We start from the raw sequence: 22696 nt of genomic DNA, 5'->3' as shown, positions 1-22696 counted from the left end.
TCATCCTACACAAGAAGCAGACAATTTACATATCATTTCAATGTTCAAGTTACACATTAAGCAGACAATTGACATCTTTTCTAGCACAGTTATGCAGGCAACATAAGTATCTTCTCAAGGTTCATGTTACACAGTAAGCAGACAACTTACCTATCTTGTCAATGTTTCACTTACACATTAAGCAAGCAACTGACATCTTTTCCATCTAATACAGTATGCAGGTAACATATGTATCTTTCCAAGGTATATATTACACAGTAAGCAGGCAACTTGCATATCTTATCCATCTCACACAGTGGACAGTCCATTTATATATCTATTAAAGGTTCATCCTACATTGTATTCAGTTGACTTGCATATCTTTTCAAGGTTCATCTTACACTGTAAGAAGACAACTTAATATGCATCTTTTCAAAGTTCTTCTCACACAGAATACTATGTTTTCATTAAAACTAATTGGTAACTCATTTTCCAGGATAGATAAATAATTTAATGGAATTATCTAGTTTGATTGCTGCTTTGCCCTTCTTTTCTAAAAAGAAAAAATATGCGTTGGAATTAAATTTTTATAATATTAACATACATCTGCCTATCACTTGAATAGTTTTAGTTTTAACTTAGCTATAAGCAAATGACTTACGTATTTGACAATAAGGAAAACCTGTCCACCCCTGAGCACACTGTGTACATTTCCCATCCAAGGGGCGACAGTCAGCAGCCCCAAGCAGGCAGTGGCACACTCCAGTACAGTTCACCCCAAAAGTGTTTGCAGGACAGGCTATAAATATAACAAGAAAAGTGTTTGATGGACAGGCTATAAATATAACAAGAAAAGTGTCTGCAGGAGAGGCTATAAATATAATAAGAAAAGTGTTTGATGGACAGGCCATAAATATAACAATTCTAGGAGCAACAAGGAAAATCCATCCATCCATGGCACACCTTTCCCATCCAAACAACAGTCAAGAGCCCCAAGCAGGCAGTGAAACACTCCAGTACAGTTCACCCCAAAAGTGACTGAGGGACAGGCTCAAAATATAGCAACTCTAGGAGCAAAAAGATTCCACAACCACACCAGCTCCAATTACTATGTAGGTCTATATAATTAAATAATTTGAAAATAACTGCACCAAAAAAGAAAGTTTCTTCCATGAACTGTTAGCTTTAATTTAGTTTATTTGATCTCCACCAATTACAAATGAATCTAAGTAAAAGGATAAGGAAGGTACAAATATTAGGACTGGTTATGGCAAGTACATGTCATCCAGTTTAAATGCTTGATTACGGCAAGTACATGTCATCCAGTTTAAATGCTTGATTATGGCAAGTACATGTCATCCAGTTTAAATGCTTGATTATGGCAAGTACATGTCATCCAGTTTAAATGCTTGATTATGGCAAGTACATGTCATCCAGTTTAAATGCTTGATTATGGCAAGTACATGTCATCCACTTTAAATGCTTAATTACAGCAAGTACATGTCATCCAGTTAAAATGCTTGATTATGGCAAGTACATGTCATCCAGTTTAAATGCTTGATTACTTATAATAAAATAACTCTCTTTTTAACACTTGTGGAAAAGAGAAAGTAAATTTTGAAAGGTATATAATAACATCATCCCAATCACACTTCTTGTGACTATCTAAATTTATGTAGATCACTAAATTTGTAAAATTTTAAACTTATAATAAAATTAACAATTTTGTAATACAAATAAAATAACGTTTGGACAACATTTTTGAAATAATACTCATTCTCATCTTTATGGAAGTGATGTGCTTGTTAAACGACTTAAATTTTCCAGTTAAATAAGCAAATGACAACATATTAAATGTAAAAAGCACATTCTAGATCAAGGGAAACACATTCATAAGGCTTGGATCCTGCTCACCTTAAAAATGAGACATCATTTATTGACTTTACTTAAAGTAAGACACTCTAACTGTACATTGTACAATTTTAATCTGCTAAACAGTTCATATCTAATGCTATGGTAACCTCATCAGAGTTAGTTTAATTAAATTTTATCAAAATAACAAGACAAATATTTAAGGCAACTTTGTTTTGACAACTGTTCCAATAATGGTTGCCCCCTAACCCTCTCACCCCAAAACTTGACAGGACCCTGTAGTAATTAGGACTGTTGCATGTTTTTATCGGACAAAATGGCACTCCAGTCAAGTGATGCCTTGATGTGCTCACACTTAATTGGAAATACATACTGTAAACTCCTCTAAATACCCACCCCCATTCCCCCTAGCTTGGCATCCTGGGCAGATGCCCATATCACCCAGCCCTTTCAATGGTCCTTTACTAGCTGGTCAGTCAAAATCAGTCACTGTAAAGGAGATAACTCAATGGTCCTTTACTAGCTGGTCAGTCAAAATCAGTCACTGTAAAGGAGATAACTCAATGGTCCTTTACTAGCTGGTCAGTCAAAATCAGTCACTGTAAAGGAGATAACTCAATGGTCCTCTACTAGCTGGTCAGTCAAGATCAGTCACTGTACAGGAGATAACTGCCACAAAAGATCAATGTCAAATAAAATAAATTACCTAACAAAAGCATACATTTTAAAAAACAGAAACGTTTGTTTTGTTTGTCTTAATGTTGTAGCACCTTTTGATGTAACTGCACTATGGGGAATTAGCCACAAGCAAGAGGATCTCTTCTTTTCTAAATTTAATGGAATTATGTTACCTCTAGTTCTTCATGCTGACTACCTGCACTATGTTTGACCTGGCATTTTAAACAATCCTAATGGACTTCTGAGAAAACATTCCCTGAAGACCTGTTCAAACTAAACTTCTGGCCTGATTGTGTTAGGTGCAGACCCTTTATCTAACTCTAATCTACGTATCAAAATGCACAGAATCTAAGTTATGTAATCCAAAATAAAGCCATATATGTACTCTCCATACACACTCTTTTCCCACTGATACTGTATGTTAGAATTTCCAAAAATATTATTTTGAGTAGGAAATTGCTTGCAACTTAATATCCTTTTTGAGCAAATTAATTCAAAATTAAACTATAACTATCCAACTCTATCTTAAGCACTTTATACCTACTAAAAGAGATTCAAATTTCCCTTCAACTGGTCACTAATTTTAATGTTTAAGTATTAAGGCAAACTTGCTATAATTGATTTTAATTAGCTTTACAAACACATAATTCAACTGTCCTTTGTTTCAATTTCTCAGGACTGTAACCTGACACCAGAGCATTTGAATAGCTGATGATAAATATTGTATTCCCCCAAACCTCTGCCTCTACATTGAACAGTGACTGTAGAGTTACTCTTCTATCATAGACATACTATTATTAAATTTATAGAGAGAATTTAGACAATTTATACACAAATATATCTTTTCTAAAACTTATAAAAATACCATAGCACCTGAAATAACTAAATTTAGCCCTATAATATTAATCTGGGTGATCACTTTAAATTATTAACAGGTTCTTTAATCACATAAGATCTAACAGTAGTTAGCTGTAACTCAATATTCTATAACCTTGTTTTTATTCTGAGTGAAGTTACTGCCAATAAAACTCACTGAATTATGAGTCCAAGTTTTGTGACTATAGATGTCTTATGATTACATGTACATGGTACATGATGGCACAAATTTATTAAAACTTCTCATCTCAACCAATCAAATTCCATATTCCTGGACATAAATTTGAAAATTCCTATCTGAACTAATAAAATTCCATATTCCTGGAAAACTAGCTGAGAATTAAAAACAGAGACATCTAGACATGTAGTATGCATGCTATCTAACAAATATAGAAAATTTCTAACAGGTAAAATGTCTAAGAGGGTTTTCATGTAAGGCAGATTTTTAATCACTATATTAACTACCAGTAACTTTAAACATTGCTGTAGTGGACAGATCATAAACACTAGATGAAACTTACAATTAAGAATAATAATATGACCTTGTATGACAGTTCTCAGATTTTTATCAAACTCAGCAGGTGCTTTCTTGACGAGATTTTCCTCACTATTAAGGAAGAAACAGAGTATCCATACCTTGACACAATTTGGGGAAAGAATCTCTTTACCTATGCAAACTCCTTCCACCAACTGATAACCCGCTTTGCATGTTTTGCAATTAGAGTTCCCAAATCCTGTACACCCTTCACATGCAGCATCACAGCCTGTAACCATGGAAAATGAAATTAATAAGATATGCATCATCACAGCCTGTAACCATGGAAAATGAAATTAATGAGATATGCATCATCACAGCCTGTAACCATGGAAAATGAAATTAATGAGATACTTTATATAACAAGCTTCACCATACATTTTACTAGGATTGATTTGAATGAGGAAAAGGAAATTTTCAATAACAGTAAAAATGTATATCTAAAATTAAAAAGAAAGCTTGGTTTAACATTAGACTTTATACTTAAGTTTCATTCAGACAAGAATTTTGCATTCTCTCTCTCATATGAACAATGCATATACGAATGATCAAATTGTAACAAATTCCACATCATTTAATATCACAGTTACAATTTTCAAGCTACATTATGTAAAAGAAAACAAAGGAATATACCATGTATTGGCAGGCTACAAAGATCAAACAGCCCATAAAGGGGCTAAGTTTTCCACTTTTTTTATTTAATTAAAGACATGACGAATGCTAGGCTCACGATTTTTGAGAAAATAAATCATATTCCTATCGATTTCATGCAGGTATATCTCGATGAAAGGTCGTTCAAGTGTGCTGGGTTGGCTAGAAAGCGGCTACCCCATGCCGACACCAAATGGTGTCGGCGAATTCCAACTTTTCAATAGGGAATGCGCTCTGACCCTACACCCCAACATAAATGTCCAAATATCAAAAAATGGGGTGGCAAGGGTCAGAGGAAACTCGGACTATTTTAAACGATGACTAATAGTGCAAGTCTATCAAAGTAATGTACGCTTTGTTAAAAGTCAAGGGCGAAAATCCGTTTCGGATTCTGACGATGCAGCGACCTCTTTCTAACACGCCAAGATACCGACTATTCGATCAAGTGGAATGCATGCCTAATACGACCTAGAGACCTTGGGTGCAAAACCAAGCCGCAACTAACTTCATTTCTTCCTGAATATAAATACAAAACTAACCAATTAATCTTGCTAATAATTAGAGGTATGTATTACGAATATCATCCGAATTCATTAGCGATAAAAAAAATGAAAAAAGAATAACTTGGGTCATTTTGCTTTCATATCATGTGGACAGAGACAGACAATCAAATTAATGTTGTCCAGGCATTTTTCCACCCAGACCTTGCTAACAATTTTGTTTTATTATATTTGGCACTATATATAGTTATCAAGCATACTGGAGTTAATATGCTGAAGTGGAAAATATTTTAATTATGGGAAAGCGGTCTTATTACGGCCTTTGCTTGGGACCAGTACCAAATAATAACATATGGCGCTGATGATCAACAAATAAAGGGCAGGCTATATGAATTCTGATCATATAATTAGAGGGACAATGATAACAACAATATTTGAAAAACAAATTCTACTCAAATAACATAGCAGGACCTAAGCATGGCCGTCATATGCCTCATAAGTACTGTGCAAAATTAGCATGTAACTTTAACGAGAGAAAAAAAGTAATTTCGTTCTTACAGGTTCAAAATAGTGGACAATTTATTTAAAGCTAGATCTCGAGTATCAATTTAAAAAAAAACAAAAACGAAATGGCACGGCAAAAAGGTGAAGTCTAAATCGATTTCAATGACCACACATATATATATATATATATATATATATATATATATATATATATATATATATATATATATAGCTTGAAGTCAAACACTTAATTTCGATACTGTATCTAAATTATCCGTGAAATACAATCACATTCGGTATCGTAACTATTAATATCTATAGCTGTTCTGATGGCTTACTTCTACATATGGCGTTCTGGCTAACTTCGGAACAGAACTCATTCGAACTACACGTTGTATTCGTGCATGCGGACTGCGCTAGAGTGCCTGAAAATAGAAGAAAGCATGTAAGCACAAATACGTTTGTCGTTTGCTTAAAGAATGTCTATCAAGCATAGTTTTTAATCAGTCGGATTTGAAGAAACGCCCATTCCATGAACATAAAGTGGCCCAACCTTTTCACATCATATGTGTCCTCTGCCCTAAACTCATTTGGCTCCAGCTATAGAAAAGTAACTAAAAAAATCCCCTAATTCGGCCTATCTGCAAGCATTTGTCAATACAGTTTTGTTTATTTAAATTTTTAATGAGCTGCAAGCCGCCCTGTTTTAACTAACGTATGAGACGTTCATCCCGTTATCGTGTTCTGGCCAACGTATGAGACGATCATCCCGTCATCGTGTTTGTGTTCTGGGTAACGTATGAGACGTTCATCCCGTATCGTGTTCTGGATAGCATAACGTATGAGACGTTCACCGCGGTATCGTAACATGGGTAAAATATGAATACATCCCGTTATCGTGTCATTGGTAACATATGAGACGTTAAGCCCGTTATTGTGTTCTGAGTGACGTATGAAACGTTCAGCCCGTTATTTTGTTCTGGGTAAAGTTCGAGACGTTCAACAGTGCCACGTGTTGTGCTTATCTTGTCTGGCGATGAGGACTCGTGCCCTAATAAGACATTATACAGCTTGCGCCATATAACATGTACATATTCAGTCGGTAATAACTTCATTTGTTTTAATCTAATTTGTTTCTGTAATAAAGTGGTAAAGTTTTCAAATTAAACATTGATTTGACAGGACAGGCTAAGGTAAAAAGCATTCATGGTTTCTTCAGTTCTGCCGATTCGTTCTAATTCTGATAGCAGACTCCATCTACCTATCATCAAAGTTAAGCATAACGCAGATTCTAATAGTAGCCATAATCATTGTAATCTGACAACAGATACAACTTCTAATGCTTTTAACTTCAACATTTCTCATCCAATTTTAAGGCAGTTTTGCTGTAACTACTAAGATTTAAAGTGCTTTAAGGGGGCTAACTCTGTTAAGAAAAACTCTAGTTTTGAATCAAATGGTATCCCAATTAGCAGGCGGTGTTATCTCCACTCGCGATCGGGCACATAAGGCAAATATTATATAGAATTCTCTTGAGGTCGGTCACATGCGGGCAAATATCATACAGAACACCAGCAGTCGGTCCCATTAGGGCAAATACGATACAAAGCACCAGCAATCAGTCACATTAGGGCAAATACGATACGAAACACCAGCAATCGGTCACACTAGAGCGAATCCGATACATAACACCAGCAATCGGTCACATTAGGGCAAATCCGATATAAAACTCTCTAGAGATCGGTCAAAATTGGGAAAATATGACGCAAAATACAAGAACTTGACTAGTCAGTTTGTGCCTCTGACGGGGCACCAGGAAATATGACAAAATAACAAACGAAATGCAAAGGATTAAAAAAAAACCACAACAATAAATGATATGTACACAAATTAAATGTAAAATTGGTATAATCAATATAGTGTATGAGGTGTTACCTTGGTAACAAAGAGAATTAAGAATAGTCTGGTTCTTTTATATTGTAATACATGAAGCATTTCTTCAAAACGCTATTACAGATTGAGTGGATTTTTTCAATTTTGTTTTATTCTCGATCCCAGTGAGAGTGACCTCTACATAGGAAAAATCAGTCATGATTCATTTGTGCGAAACATGTGGTAAACCTAAATGACCTCTCATATATGAAACACATGCCGAGTACCTGATACTTAAAATACGTGAGTTAAATATGTTAAATCTGTTCATGTAAAAACATGTTTAACACGCATTATGTATCTTTTCATAGGTTTTGCATATGTGAATCAAAGCGTGTTTTACGTACAACTACGTCCTGTAAGATTTGTGACGATACTTATGTAACATCTTAAGTCACATGCGATAAGTGCTACTCAGTTTATGCTATAGACGTCAAACAGAACATTTTAAACACAAATCGCACTTTCCTGTGTATCTGTCATTAGATGAAACATGTGAAATCCAGCCATGAAAGTGACCACATAATAAGGACTGACTGCGCACAAACTAATCCACGAGTGGCGCTCTGACGTCTCGAAATGCAGCTGCCCTAATAACTTGATCTTCTTGCAGAAACGCTTGTTTTTTGCTTTTCGTTCAGCCTTCACAGAATTCGCATAAAGTAACGGAAATATGGAAATGTCTGGCCTACAGTCGGCATTGCCAGGACTAATATTTTTAACTAGCTCTACTTTCTTTCCCCACAAACCTGCACAGTAATGACTGAGGTGACAACCCTAAACAAGAATGCATCCGGGGTCAATCAGTATGTGAAATTGTTCACGACGCCATCTGGGGATCATTTTGTATTAGTTCGTCCAAATAGAAATAATCAACTCTAACACTGAAAGGATAAAGTGAACTAAATCTTGCTACCACAACCACCATGAATTGGAAATACTTGTTCGCACACGTCCCATAGTGATATCATAGAATAGATTATATCTCGTTGGAAACGTCCACAACAGGGAAAATGTTAATGTATCACCTCCCATCCAAATATACACTGTTCAAGCATTTTTAAAAATAAAGTAACCTTTGAATGGACAGGAAGAGGCAGGAGAAGAAAAGACTCGTATATAAATCAACATTCAACTTTACACAATAAACCAACATCCAACTGTATACAATAAATCAAAATCCAACTTTATACAATAAATCAACATCCAACTTTACACAATAAATCAGCATCAAACTTCACACAATAAATCAACATCCATCTTTACACAATAAATCAACATCCAACTTTACACAATAAATCAGCATCAAACTTCACACAATAAATCAGCATCCAACTTCACACATTAAATCAGCATCCAACTTCACACAATAACACCAGATCATAAATAATCAGATATTTTCACTGACCACTTTCACAGGACCCCTGAAATAAACGTTCAATCAAACGCCGCCGCATTGAATATCCACCCCAAACCCACATCCAGTCAAAGAAGCCTCTTATAGCCATTTCAGGAGTAGGTAGGTACTAAGTGTGTGTGTGTGCGTACGTTTTGGACTATTAACGTGGCTTTAACAATTTTTCAGTGATATCGCTACGATGTCTGCAATGTGGCCGCTTATAGTGATGTCTTCTAGCACAGGGGCTTCATGCCGCAGACATGTAGCATAACGTACCACCCAGTCACATCTCCAGACACCAGTCCGACCAGTCCTAACAATAACCTCTTAATGCTGTGAGTCAGGTATGACTGACTGACTGACTGACTGACTGATGTATGTATGTATATATGTAGCAGCAGAGGGGGCGAATCGGACATTTTGTCCAATCGTTATTTTGCTTAATTATTACTTTCTGCACTCAACGATCTAGTGTCGTCAGCGCCTGGTAAAAAAAAAACGACGTCGTCGTTGGGGGATCGTCCAAACGTCATTTGGTTTAATTAACACCTTCTGCGCGTTGATCCCCAGCGTCGTCAGCGTCCGGTAAGCACATCGACGACCGCGTCGATGTCATTGCCCCCCCTGCTGCTATGATCTTACAAACAGAGTGATCACTAACTCCTCCTCTTGCAGATCAATTAGGTTATTTGACTGATCGGTAAGTCTGAAATTAATTCTCGTTAAAAACCGATCATGGCATCGCATATAGACCGGATTAATCGGACTCTCAATGATCAAAAATCCCGGAGGGGCTGTTGGTGAAAACGAATAAAGGATATACCCCTGTTGAGCTTGATTTGATTGCTTGGTATCCACCTGATAACTCCCTTCGATAACATCACACACTAGATTGATCGCTATCACTGATGCGATATTTACGTTGTATGGAGCAATATGCCTACCACCATCTCCGTTATCGTATCTGAGGATAGTTGATGGGGGGGCGTCCGCGGGTGGATTCTCAGGCCATCCTAGTATGGTTCTTATTGAACTGTTATAAATATCAACCATATACCCCGGTGTGCTTATTTCAATCGTCGACGATAACGTCGGTTCATGAACCGTAATAGCGATTTTTGATTCCTTTCCTGTGATCGATTTTATCCTGCGTTGAAATTCTTTATTGATTTGCTCTATTTGGTATGACCCAGTTGGTATTGTAACCTCCTCCCAGTTTGGGGTCCCATCGGGTTTATTTGTCCGTGCAAAAACCAGCGAGTTATTAGGTTGTTGTCCGTTAAATGCGTCCGCTCGGATATTAGGCCAACTGTGATATACTCGCAATTTTGCCAGCGCTATTTCCTTTACTGGAACCGGTGATGGGAAGTTCACACTGAATTCGGGTTTCGTTGATGTTATCGATATCATACTTGTTTGTACCGGAGTGGTGTTCTCCGCGATCCGCTGAAGTAATTGAGACCCTTCGGGGTTCAGCGACATTATTATTATTCGTTGTTTTTAGTGTCTAATTTTAACAACCAGGTGGTTTCGGCTTCCAGTTGAAAATCCTCGATTTTTGACATCGCGGAGCTATATAACTGGACCATCGTGGAGAATTCAACATCGGATACGAACAAATTATCAATCGATAACGAGATCAACCCGGATAATTTCGAGTATGCGTCGGATACTATTTGATGTTTTACTGTATACTCGTTGAGTTTTTTCTGAAAACACGATGATATCTTCCTAGTGATTGCGTTGGCAACTCCAGCAACTGTTGTCATTGCGGAGACAGCGATTGGAACAGCGATCGGGGTTATCGTGGTCACCGTGGATAAAATAACACCGGCGCCAGCTACTATACCCGACACCGAGTACACGACCGCGTCGATGGCGGTTATTTTACGACGGTATTTTTTTATTTTTACACGGTATTGTTCGGAAAGCGTTTTCAAGTTCGCGGAGAATTCTTTTGCGGTATCGAATCGATATTGATGTGACGTCGGTGATACCTCTGATTCAACTTCCTTGGTGGTCATTTTTATTTTAAAAGAGCTAGTGTTTTTAATTACTTAGATTCGCTGCAAATTCCACATACCATGTAATGTTTGCCCGGGCTAGATTTCTATCAACGGCATAAATTGTAAACTGTTCAGTTGCGTTCTTGTCTATAATTGTTGATATTGTATTGTTAAACCCGGATGAACTCGACGATAATATATTAAACTGCATCATTGAAACCAGTGTCAGTCGATAAATACCCTTAACAGTTGCGGTGATATTTACTGTATTCTGTGTAGGAGTCCAATCGAATGATCCATGCCGAATTGTGTATACTGTGTTGATGATGTTCTCATGAGGGATTTTTATTTTTTCGAATTGCTCTGCTACTCTCGGTAGTTCGTCTTTAATCGCTTCAACATCAGTTTTAATCGTTCCTATTTCCTGTATATGCGTGTCCACATCTTTTTTGTTCGCTGCAACATTAGTTTTGATTGTTTCTATTTCCCGTGTATTCTCGGTTATACTTTTTTTGTTCGCTGCAACATCAAGTTTGATTGTTTCTATTTCATATGTATGCACGTCTATGCCTTTTTTGTTCGCTGCAACATCAGTTTTAATTAATCCTATTCCCCGCCAATACGCGTCTACATTTTTTTTGTTCGCTTCAATATCAGTTTTGATTGTTCCTATTTCCTGTGTATGCGCGTCCGCACTCTTTTTGTTCGCTTCAATATCAGTTTTGATTATTCCTATTTCCTGTGTATGCGCGTCCATATTATTTATGATCGTCGTAACATCAGTTTTGATTGTTTCTATTTTCCGTCCATGCGAGTCTACATTATTTATGATCGTTGCAACATTAGCGCCGATTATTTCTATTTCCCGTTCATGCGCGTCTACACTCCTTTTGTTTGTTGCAACATCAGTTTTGATTGTTTTTATTTCCTGTCCATACGCAGTGATATCATTTATAGTTATTGTAATCTCATCCGGCTTGGTATTTTTTTTACCAAAGAATTTATCAAAGTTGTCATCGATCCTGTTAACATTTTTTCGCAACGGGGGTAAATTGGCCGACATCGCCGTAAGTTCCGAAATAGCATTTTTTATTATTACAAGATTTGGTTCGTCTGCCGTCGGGGGTCCCCGAAAAAAACTATCGACAATGTGTCGCACATCGTCGAAATGCGTTAGCGTCAACACGATCCGTTCTTCATATAATTTAATTTCACTACGTAAACCCTTTAACGAATTTGACATGGTTATATAATTGTCGCCAAGTGTACCTATTTTTCCATTTATCGTCAAGATGGATTCACCCGGTTTGAGTCGTCCGTCGCTGGTATACAGCGCGATAGTGTCCTCGGCGGTATCACGCTGTCGTATTAAAACGTCATCCAGCGACACATTACTGGATTTCAATTTACCCTGGCGGTCTTGAAATACAACTATTTCATCTGGGTCAACACTGGTTAAGTTCAACATATCAGCGATTTCATCCTCAATTAGTTTTTTTATGTCGGCGGCGGTCGTTTCCGCGGATTGTTTCAGCGCCGAAACCGGTCGCCCCCAGATATCAATCATTATTATTGTAAATGTTATTCTCTAAAATCCGTTGAGCTTCTACAACCCCACTAGTGTATTCGTTTACAACCACATGAGGTGGTTTCCGCGATGATGAAATCGCCGCGAGTACGTTCAATACCTCACGGCCACATATCGGTGGGTCGCTTAATCGCTGTGTTGGCAGCGTGGAATAAAAAACCCGGGCTGAACACGCCCGGGCTGAACACGCCCGGATATACCGCATGAACTCTTTCGGCGGGGCTAACCCGTATGAATCAAAATAGACGATTGCACGCGGATCAATCGCGTACGCAACCCAATGAGTTCCCGCTCCGGAGGACCCATCGAGGTTAATTATGCCTGTTTCAGTATTCCTTGGGGCCGCCGGTAATTGATCCCTCATAAAAACACCTCTGAAGTTTTTTATCGCTAGCGCGTTTGCGGCGCCTATTAAATCAAAATTAGACATGGGAGTCATTGACTCCCAAGTCAATAAACGGTTCCCGGTAGTCTTAGACCCTTCCCCGAGTACCATGAATACGGGGTTCCCGGTAGTCTTAGACCCTTTCCGGCCACGGGTCGTTTTTTTTTGTAGCCTTTCCCGGTTGCCTTCTTCAATGCCATCCCCGCCGCAGTACCAACGGCCCCCAACGCCGCCGCCTTAGCCACTGCTGGTGCGGCCGCGGCAATCAACGCTGGAATCGCAGCTAACAGCGGAAATATCCCGCCGGTCTTTTCCATGTTTTTAATCGCTGCGGCTGAAAAATCTATTTGAACACCCTTTTTATTCTTCATCGCATCATTGAAATGTTTTATTTGACGCGTCGTCAACGATATCTTATGATTACCACCTGCCATCTGTGACGGCTTCAGCGTTATTGTGGTTCCGCATTGTTTAGCCGACTTTGATCGTAATTTCTTGACTTGACCATCAGTCAACTCTACACTGACGACACTATACGACATTTATTGTAAACGCGTTTTGTGCTTTCAATTACATGTTTTCCACTGGCGCATCAACGATTCTCATTCGTCCACCAACGCCTTCTAGCAGCATTGATTTATCGCTGAGAATGACAGCAACCGCTCTATAATTAACACCACCCGGGGCTATACGAGCTCGGAAGTGTATATCAACGACGGATTGTCTCGTTAAATCAAGATGTTCCAGCGAAAAATAATAAATCGGATACAGGTTTTTAAAATCAAGTTGTGATATTTGCAAACCAGTGTCGACGTTTTGATCACGACCCATATACGACAGCAATCGATGATACACACGTGCGATATGGTTGTCGCCGTAATTAAGCTGTATATCCTCGGATGGTTCCTGTTGTCCGTTTATTCTCAGCGAAACATCCCTGACTCCTAATTGATCAAATATCATATGGCTGCGTTCTTGACTACCCAATCGTTCCCTATTCTGCAGCGCTATGAATATATGACGCGGGGCTGAAACACCCTGTTTTGACGCCAGGTGCCATGTAAACGTATCGGCGACGTTATCCTCTTTAGCATCAGTTGTTACCGCTAGCCAACTCAACAACGATTTCCCTCCCTGTTCCATAAATGCTAACAATCGTGCTTCCGTGGTAACTGATGGAGTCAGCACCGGCATCCACAATGCCATTTTAGTTAAAACGACTTTACCGGCAGCGACGCCAGCAGCACGCCATATTGCATTGTTATCATCGCCCCTTCGCGTCAGCGCGATTGTATGCTTAGCCCCATAGACAACTTTTCTGACATTTCTGCAGAATCCAAATATGTGATGGAGTGGAATCGCGCATGAAAACTGTCGGCGTGGTCCTTGCAACATTCCTACTCGTGCTGCGAATCCTAGATTGTAATCATTGTTGGTGCTTTTTATAATATTGAAATTAGCGCCTGGTCTTGCTCTGCGGTCTGGATTGGCTGCTTCAGCCTGTGGGTCAACTGCGGTATCTCTTTCCGCCAGCACGTTAACGTACTGAAGATGGTCAGCGTTATTGGTGGTGTCCTTCGAAAACATCATAGATGGGCCCGCCGATCTTGTATAATCATCCGAGTATCTCGCCAGCCCAATTATCGTTGTTGCAACATCAACCTCGCGTTCTATTGATTCAATTTCTCGCCCGTCAATAAGATATCTGGCGCTCTCAAATAACGCCATGATACCGTTGTTGACGAAGCCAACTCGAACACGATGGTCATCTGCGTATGGTGCATTATCGGCGGCATTTGTCACGAGTTCTCCCTCGATTTCGATAAACGCTTCACACGGCAAAAAATATTTACTGGTATCTTGGACTTGAAGTTCAATTCGCGATCGTAGGTCGGGTTGCGCTGCATAATAAGAATAAAATTGATAATCACGGACAGAATCATCCCTGCGCACTGGGGCGTCCATATCAAACGCGGGATCAGCGGTTCGCGCAAACATTCTATTATTTATCATGTTGATGTTTTCAATTGAAATCCATCAACGTCGTTTTCGTCGTAAATTCAAAGAATTTAAACCACTCCCCGCTATCGCGTTCATGAGCGCGTTGGTTGCCGCATCGGCGGATGGCGAAGTCGCCAACGACTGAGTCGTCGCCAACGACTCTAGTTTTTCTTCCACGGCGTTATTTATTACTTTACTGACATTTGCAGGCATCACTGTCGTTGATGGCATTACCGGTGGTTTCTGTTTTTTTCTCTTGGATTTCACCAACGACATTAGTTTGTCCCGCGCGGCTGAAAGCGCCTTTCCGGCAACATCTCCAATAGCGCTGATTCCCTTATCACGAATAACATCAATAGCCTTCATTCCTAATTGTTTGGCTAACGGCGCTACTTTTGGAGCCATTCTTGTAAATAACCCCGCAATGGTGCTACCGAGACCATCTCCATAGTACGCGCGGTAAACAGGCAATCGCGAGTTTACCACGTAGACGAGTACTGGTTTATCGTGGTTGTAGTGTATGATCATCTTTATTATAAAAACACCGGTTTTTCAATTAATCATCCACGAGTTCGTCTATGAGCGTTCGATATGCATTAATGTCCATAATACCGCCTGCAAATAACCGCTTGCAAATATCAGCGGCTTCATTGATTATTTCCGGAGAGTTATTTCCGGCTCGTTTTCCTCCAATTAGTACCTCTAGCCGTGATATATCACTGAGAACACTACCAGGACAGGTAACGCCGTAGGATTCTTTACCAACAGAGTATCCTTTTCCTTTTTTTGGTGTTATACTCTTAACTTCCTTGTGGAATTCATCGTAATCGGGATCACCACGATGTGGTAATGCTTCTTTATGTTTACTCGCTAAATACACTATTCTTGCCCAGTCCTTTAACGACTTTATATTTTTCTCGTAACCGCTATTGATATGCTTCTTATCTCGTATGCTCTTAGCAAAATTGTTGGCAGCAAAATTAATTAATTCTTCCCTGCTGCTGAAGCCTCTAATTTCATCTATTGTGCTCTTCTTGAGTACAATACGGGGTATATTCCCCTCTTTTTCTTCCGGTATTTCTTCTTCTGGTATTTCTTCTTCTGGTATTTCTTCTTCCGGTTCTTTCGCAGTAGCACCTAGTTCTTCTTCATCGGCCATTGTAACATAGGGTTCTTGTGGTTCGGTTATAGCGAGTGGTGGCGGCCTCCGTGTTGTAGCAGCCGCTATTTTTGCAGGAAGTGTTTCTAAAGACCTTTTTGTTTGTTTTGTCTCTGCCGCTATCTTTTCAAGCGCACCAAGAACGGGTACAGTTGCCGCCGTAACATCTTTGGTCGCTTTAGTTACCGGGGCAAATAACTGTTCACTTCCAACAGCAAAATCAGTTTGCATTTGTTGTCGCGTTTGAAGTTTCTCTCTCACTCTGTCTCGTAACGGTATAAACTTTTTAAGCGCTGCTAGCCGCTCTCTGGCTAGCCGAGTAGTAAGTGATTCGCCTACCATTATTGCAATTGCGAAGCAATTTCTAATTTCTCGCCGGAGTTTTCGTCTATAATCCTTCTAATGTTTTTGATCTTGCTAGAAATCTCCCGGCGTCGTTCATAAACACGTCCGAGTTTTTTTCGTATTATTTCAACGGCAGTAAATAGTCCAATGAATGCATTTGCGTCATTGTGGTACAAGTTTTCATTAATCGTATGTTGTAATCGTTTTATAAAAAAATACTCGCGGGCCAGGGTAAAACGCCCCCGTTTCGACTGTTCGTTAATAATCTCATAATCGGATAATATTTTTTCACTGTCGAGACCATCAGATAATTCAATTCCTTGATTTTTTAATTTTGAAATCTCGGCTAATATATTATTGATGTCTTCGATATTCATTATTCTTATAAAACATCTTGTTTTTAAATAAAAAGAAAAATGAAACCCCGTGTATCAATTCCGAAGGTGTTTAATAATTCGTTAGACGTGACCTCGTCAGCGCCATAGGCGCCGGTGACTTCATCACTCGCTGATTTCTGTTATATATGAAAATCGAATTCTATGCCCGGTCTTTTTTGAGATCGCTGAATTCTGTATTCCTTCTGCAACAAATCGTATTGAGGCGATATAAATGTCAAAATATTTTCCTGCCTCATTCATCGACTGAAATATTTTTTCCTCGTAAGTTGTTGTATCAAATGACTTTACGGGTTTTGCTTTCTTTGGGTATTTACCGGTTTGGCCTTTTTTGGTATTCTGACTTTGCGAGATAGCTTGCAAGTTTGTAAGAGAATTATCAGTCTTATTATTATTAATATGATCAATCACAAGCCCATTTTCGATTAATCCGTTGAATGCTTCAAATACAATCCTGTGAACATAATACTTCTTTTTTCCGGCACCAAACATCAAATACCCCTGATTACTTACGGTGCCAACCGGCTTCTTCAGTTTGCGGTTTCTAACAATGCCGTCGCGAGATGCCTCGTAATTGACGAGCACAGGATGCGGCTGAAATTCTTGGTCCATTTGTATAATAATACTACTTGTCTAATTTATTATTTGGTTTAATTATGAATCTTTCAACGTAGTCTTGGGGGGTTTTAATGACGAAATCGGCGGTGGGGTCAATGACGGCGTTTTTAATTCGCTTGTCATAATAGCGTTTTAGTTCCCTGTATCGCTTTCCGCCACAATTAATACACAACTGCGATTTTCCTCTTACACCGACGTGACAAACCAAGCACGGGAGGGGGCCAAGAGAACCATTACGAACGCTTTGTAAATGATACCCGCAGAATTCACCTCTACATGATTTATTGCACGGGGTTGTCGACCCAATCATCAACCATTTGCAGTGATTCATTATACTATATTCTTTCATTTAAATACTTGTTTTAATTATATGGATGAGTTTGAGAGATTAGCAGTAATTAAGCCCTGGAAAAATATTAAGTTCAATCTCGATAGAGTCCTCAAGGACACACCAAAAGCGTTAATAAACGATAAAACCCTGTTGAATAAAATACGCGATTGTATCAATGAATTCAAACGTGATGGTGCATCTCATAGTTGGTCAACATTTCGAATTGATGGTGTTGTTGATGCTACCATGAACGACAACCGCGCAGCAATGATAATATCACAACTTGACAGTAAAAGGTATTTCTTCAGAGTAAAATTCATTGTCCGGGTGGAATCAGGCGATTGGATCATACGTGATAAATTTGAACCAGTTTTCAGCGACAAGAAAACAGTCACTGTCAGCCGCGACTCCAAGCCGGGGTTGTTAACCGGAATTGACAGACCATACTATGAACGAGCGTATCCTGAAACAGCAGTTGTTTATGGAATATACCCGTTAAATAAGAAACCTGATATCGGAAAACTGAAACCGATGAAACAGTCAACTGGGATAAATTGTGTAGCAGAACGAATAATAGAGCATTTTACAAATGCATGTCGAGGAAACAAATTGACTGATTTACGACGTAGCAAAATCAACCAGTGGGAACTAACCGTAAAAGAGCGTGGAGCAACCATCAGCGACATAGCGAGATTAGAAACATCGCTGAGATTTCCAATAACCGTTACAACGATAACCGGTGAAGTATTATACGAATCGAAGTATAAATCGAAGGGAGCCCCAATCAAAATTATCGATCATAACGAACACGCATGGACGCCCGTGATCACAATATTTCCACGGGATAGAACAGTAAAGTATATACCCGAAGAATTCCTGGGAGAACAATTCTCCAAGGATGGTTTTCTCGCGGAGAGGAAACTATTTGATGCTATTGCCTACTTATGTAAAAACGACCCTGTATCAGTGTGGTTACTTCGCAGCGCTGAAAACGATGCGGATACCTTTGATCAGTTTGTAAGACCAAACGGCGAATTATATCGCACTGAAGCATTTCACAACAGGATGAAAAAAACCGCCATGGAATTTGAAGAGCATAATGAACAACTGCTAACAAATTGTTTTACGATTCCATCGGTTGCGGCTCATGTTGCAGCAAGGAAAAATGCGTGGAGACCAACGCGCAAGGAATTTCTACCGGATGTACAATCCAGTTGTTTGGAATATTATCACGGTGGATTATGGAACACTGAATACAACCGCGACGCTATGATTTCCGTTGATATGGTTGCCTGTTATCCAGCGAGTTTTCTCGGGTATGGATCCGCCGCTAAGTACTTTAGACGATTTGGACACCCCAGACATGAAATGACTCGTGTTGCTATTAATGGACCACTGCCTGATTTTGATTTAACCGGATTCGCTCGCATAGTATCATTTGAATTCGCGGCAGGACTCCATCGCTGTTGCTATATTTGGATCGGTAGACACATGGCTGAAAAGAAGTGGCTGCCAATAGCGCTGCTACGGTATATGATTGATTGTAGCATGCTTGTATCGTTGATTGTCAGTGACGCGATTATATCATACCGGGCGCAGACTGAAGTCTGGTTACCAGAACCGGAGCGTCTAGATAGCATAATTGACGAGTCCAGAAAAAACATTGATGCCGACGAGGAATATATCATCGAATGGTCCAGGAGGATATTCAACCAACGAAACCGCGAGGCAAAAGATCTCGGTAGAAGAATAATTGGTAAGTTCACACAAGGTGGAAAAAACCACGACTACAAACGATATTGCTCACGGCTGATTATAGATGACGCAGAATATGATTTCGTAATCAAGGACGCAGTGGCCAAAAATAGATACGTGAACTGCAAAACAGCTTTCTTGTCCAATGGAACTAGGTTGGGTACAGTTGTTACTTACAGTGATGGAGACAGCCCGGCATATCCACATTTGAGGGCGTCTATGCTGGGTTACGCCGCTATCAATTTATTCTCGATGATAAATAGATTCCCCGACACCGCGGTTAGAGTAGCCGTTGATTCGTTTTATATAGACGTAGCGTACAAGGAAAACGTAGCCGAGTTTACTAGTCCGGACGAGAGTTGGGGTACATGGAGAATTAAAAATGAAATACGACGCGATTATTCCCCGTCAGCAGATGTCACCGTTGAGAACAACTACTTACGCGGTGATAAATTGTCAGAATGGTCTAATGCACCATCGTGTTCTGATCCAATTTGTAGACACAAAACAGTTTATTTAAGCGGCTGTGGCGGGTCAGGAAAGACGACTCGGGCAATTGAATTATTTCGAACGCGGGCAAGTATAATCGTGCTTACACCGACCCATAGACTAGCGCGAGAGATAAAACAACGAAATGTTGACGCCGTTACTTATCACAGCTTTTTTCGATACAGCGGCGGTGAGTGGACTCCTGATCGAATGGGTGAAAAATTTATTCCCGACATTATCATCTGGGATGAGATATGTACTGTTTCGTTAGATACGTTACAAATGTTTCTTGAGTGGTTGCTGCGCGCGAATACAGCGGTAATCATGTGTGGGGACCATGGCCAACCACCACCATTTGTCGGCGAGGGTCCACATGATTGGTTGAGCGGGTTCGTAGACTATTATGAAGAAACCGATACTGATTATCGAGCACTTGATGAACAACTGCGCGAGGTTAAAAAACTAATCAGATTACAGCCGGATAAAATTCAATGTGAAATAATTCGCGAGGTGATTCCGGAAACGCCGTTAAATGAATTCTGGGAAACATGGAGACCAAACGATTTGATTGTAGCGAGTAGAAAGATAGTCAGAGACACACTTCAGCGGAGGTTGTTTACGTTGCATAAGGAAAAGTTTCCAACGCGCCCAGTGCCGTTATGTTATAGACCCGCGGACACACGGCGGCAGAACATTGAAGTTGAAATCCCGGGCCCGACAGCGTCGGGGACAAAAAAACAAATTCTTGTGCTGAATGATATCGTGCTCGTTGATATCAGCGTCGTCGAGGACGCGCTACGTGCTGATAAATCCCCGTGGACGCTAGGATACGCAACGACAATACATTCCTCGCAGGGACTGACTATCACGGACACAATTGTTTGGATGGTTGATAATCGCATCGAATGGTCAAATCTAGTCTATCTTGCAGTGTCCAGAGTACGAAGGATAAATCAGCTTCGAAGAATTGTTATTGACGGAGTCACTGACGGAGTCACTGACGAAGCCGGCGACAAAGTCACCATCGATGCAAGCGTCATTGATAGAAAACTCTCGGGTTACCGCCAACAGGATAAAAAAAAACAGCGGCGTTTTGATATTGATGCCGAATTAATAATCTCGCTACGACAACAACAGAATAATCACTGCGCGAGTTGCAATTGTATAATGAGTTGGCGTTATTCGGATAAAGACACTCGCCAATTTACCGTGGATAGGATCGATAACAGTCTCGGTCATGTCAAAAACAATGTGAGGTTGACCTGTCTTGAGTGCAATAGACGCAACGGCGCTAGTTAAGACCACGCGGGGGTAATTGAGTATCGTCAGGTATCACTTGTAGTTGCTCGCGTGTAAATCCGCGCGGAGGAGCAGTTGAATCCAGTCTGTAGATCGGTGGTCTACCAGTTGATCGTGTTATCGTTGATATGTTATGTGTGGTAACACTCCAAATAGGATCAGTAGCTCTTTTTTTACCGCCTTCAAGCTCTCCTGGTTCATATAGATATCTAACAGTGACATCGCCAAGAATCGGCTTGGAAACGCTATTTATTTTTGATTTTCCGGGTATATACTCGTATTTAATCGCGTCGCTGGGCTTCATGTTGATTGCTCGGGTAATCTCGTTATTTAACGCTGCAATTACACCTGGCAACCTTTTAACCCATTCACGAGATCGTTTTTCTTGGATGAATTCCTTCGCGTATTGATATCCAAATAACCGTTCAGCAAGAGTCCGATTGAATCGTTCAACAATTGCCTGATCACGATGTAGCGCAGTATGACCTCGTCGTATCGCGACGCTATGATGTTTCAGCGTTGATAAAACAGCGCCGCGAAATTCACTACCGGGATCAACTTGTAATAGATTTGGCCAGCGCAGAGGGCCTCTTCGATAAATTCTTTCAAACGCAGCGGCTACTTCAGTTGCCGACTTTGTTTTTAACGGCTCCGCTTGTTTGTATCGACTCGCAACATCAACTACGGTTAGCGCGTATTTGTAACCGTTGTCATGCGGCAGAAATAGTATATCAGCCTGATGAACTTCATTAGGTACGCTGACATCAAAGCGCGAGAAGTTGATTTGTTTAGGCGGTGGTAGATAGATTTGCCATATAGCCTGTTTGGATAACCAATTAGCCGCAGTGGTCTTTGTTACCTTTGCAGCGCTTGCAAGCTTACCAATTGCGGCCTTCCCCTTCCAGTATCCTCTCGGAGAATAATAGATGGATTCCATGTTGTTATTAATTACCAGCGCCCATCATTAATTTACCTTTCATAGCCGATTTTACCAACCATGAGGCCAATTTTTCTTTGACGGATTTATCAGGAATAGCATTTAATGCGTGAATTAATTTTACATCCGCGATATGACGCTGTTGCAGATCGCTACTTTTGTAAGCAACATCATGAGCATGACACGCCTTATCGATAGCGTTTATTGGATACTCACCGGGTCGCGGCTGATTTTGATCATCGAGTCTGATATCTAATCGTGTTCCGGGGCCACAGTAGTTATATCCTGGGAGGTGTTTTTCTCCTGGATACTTTGCCCACGGTGTTCCGGGGAGTTTTGCCAATTTGGCTGCGATGTCACCTCCTCGCTTTTTTTTAAAACATCTCCGGGTCTAATAGAAATAAATCTAAATTTCTTTGTACCGCATTGTACACACTTACCAGTAAGCGCCGATCTGTTATT

At 39.9% G+C, this 22696-nt stretch overlaps 1 protein-coding gene across 2 annotated transcripts in view; it reads right to left on the bottom strand.

Moving 5' to 3' along the window:
- The window catches only part of LOC149779155 (receptor-type tyrosine-protein phosphatase kappa-like), a 108981-nt gene that overhangs the window by 76748 nt on the left and 9537 nt on the right, over positions 1–22696 (bottom strand). For both annotated transcript variants that reach the window (XM_089939718.1, XM_089939719.1), the window contains exons 2-4: positions 5934–6020; positions 4074–4169; positions 641–778 (exon numbers count right to left, since the gene is read on the bottom strand). In XM_089939718.1, coding sequence (XP_089795844.1) covers positions 641–778; positions 4074–4169; positions 5934–6020 — 321 coding nt within the window. The remainder of the gene's footprint in view (positions 1–640; positions 779–4073; positions 4170–5933; positions 6021–22696) is intronic.

This window comes from Sinohyriopsis cumingii, chromosome 17 (assembly GCF_028554795.1).
Source record: "Sinohyriopsis cumingii isolate HCF-2022 chromosome 17, ASM2855479v2, whole genome shotgun sequence".
NCBI lineage: Eukaryota > Metazoa > Mollusca > Bivalvia > Unionida > Unionidae > Sinohyriopsis > Sinohyriopsis cumingii.
This window is presented reverse-complemented; position numbering and strand designations above follow the sequence as displayed.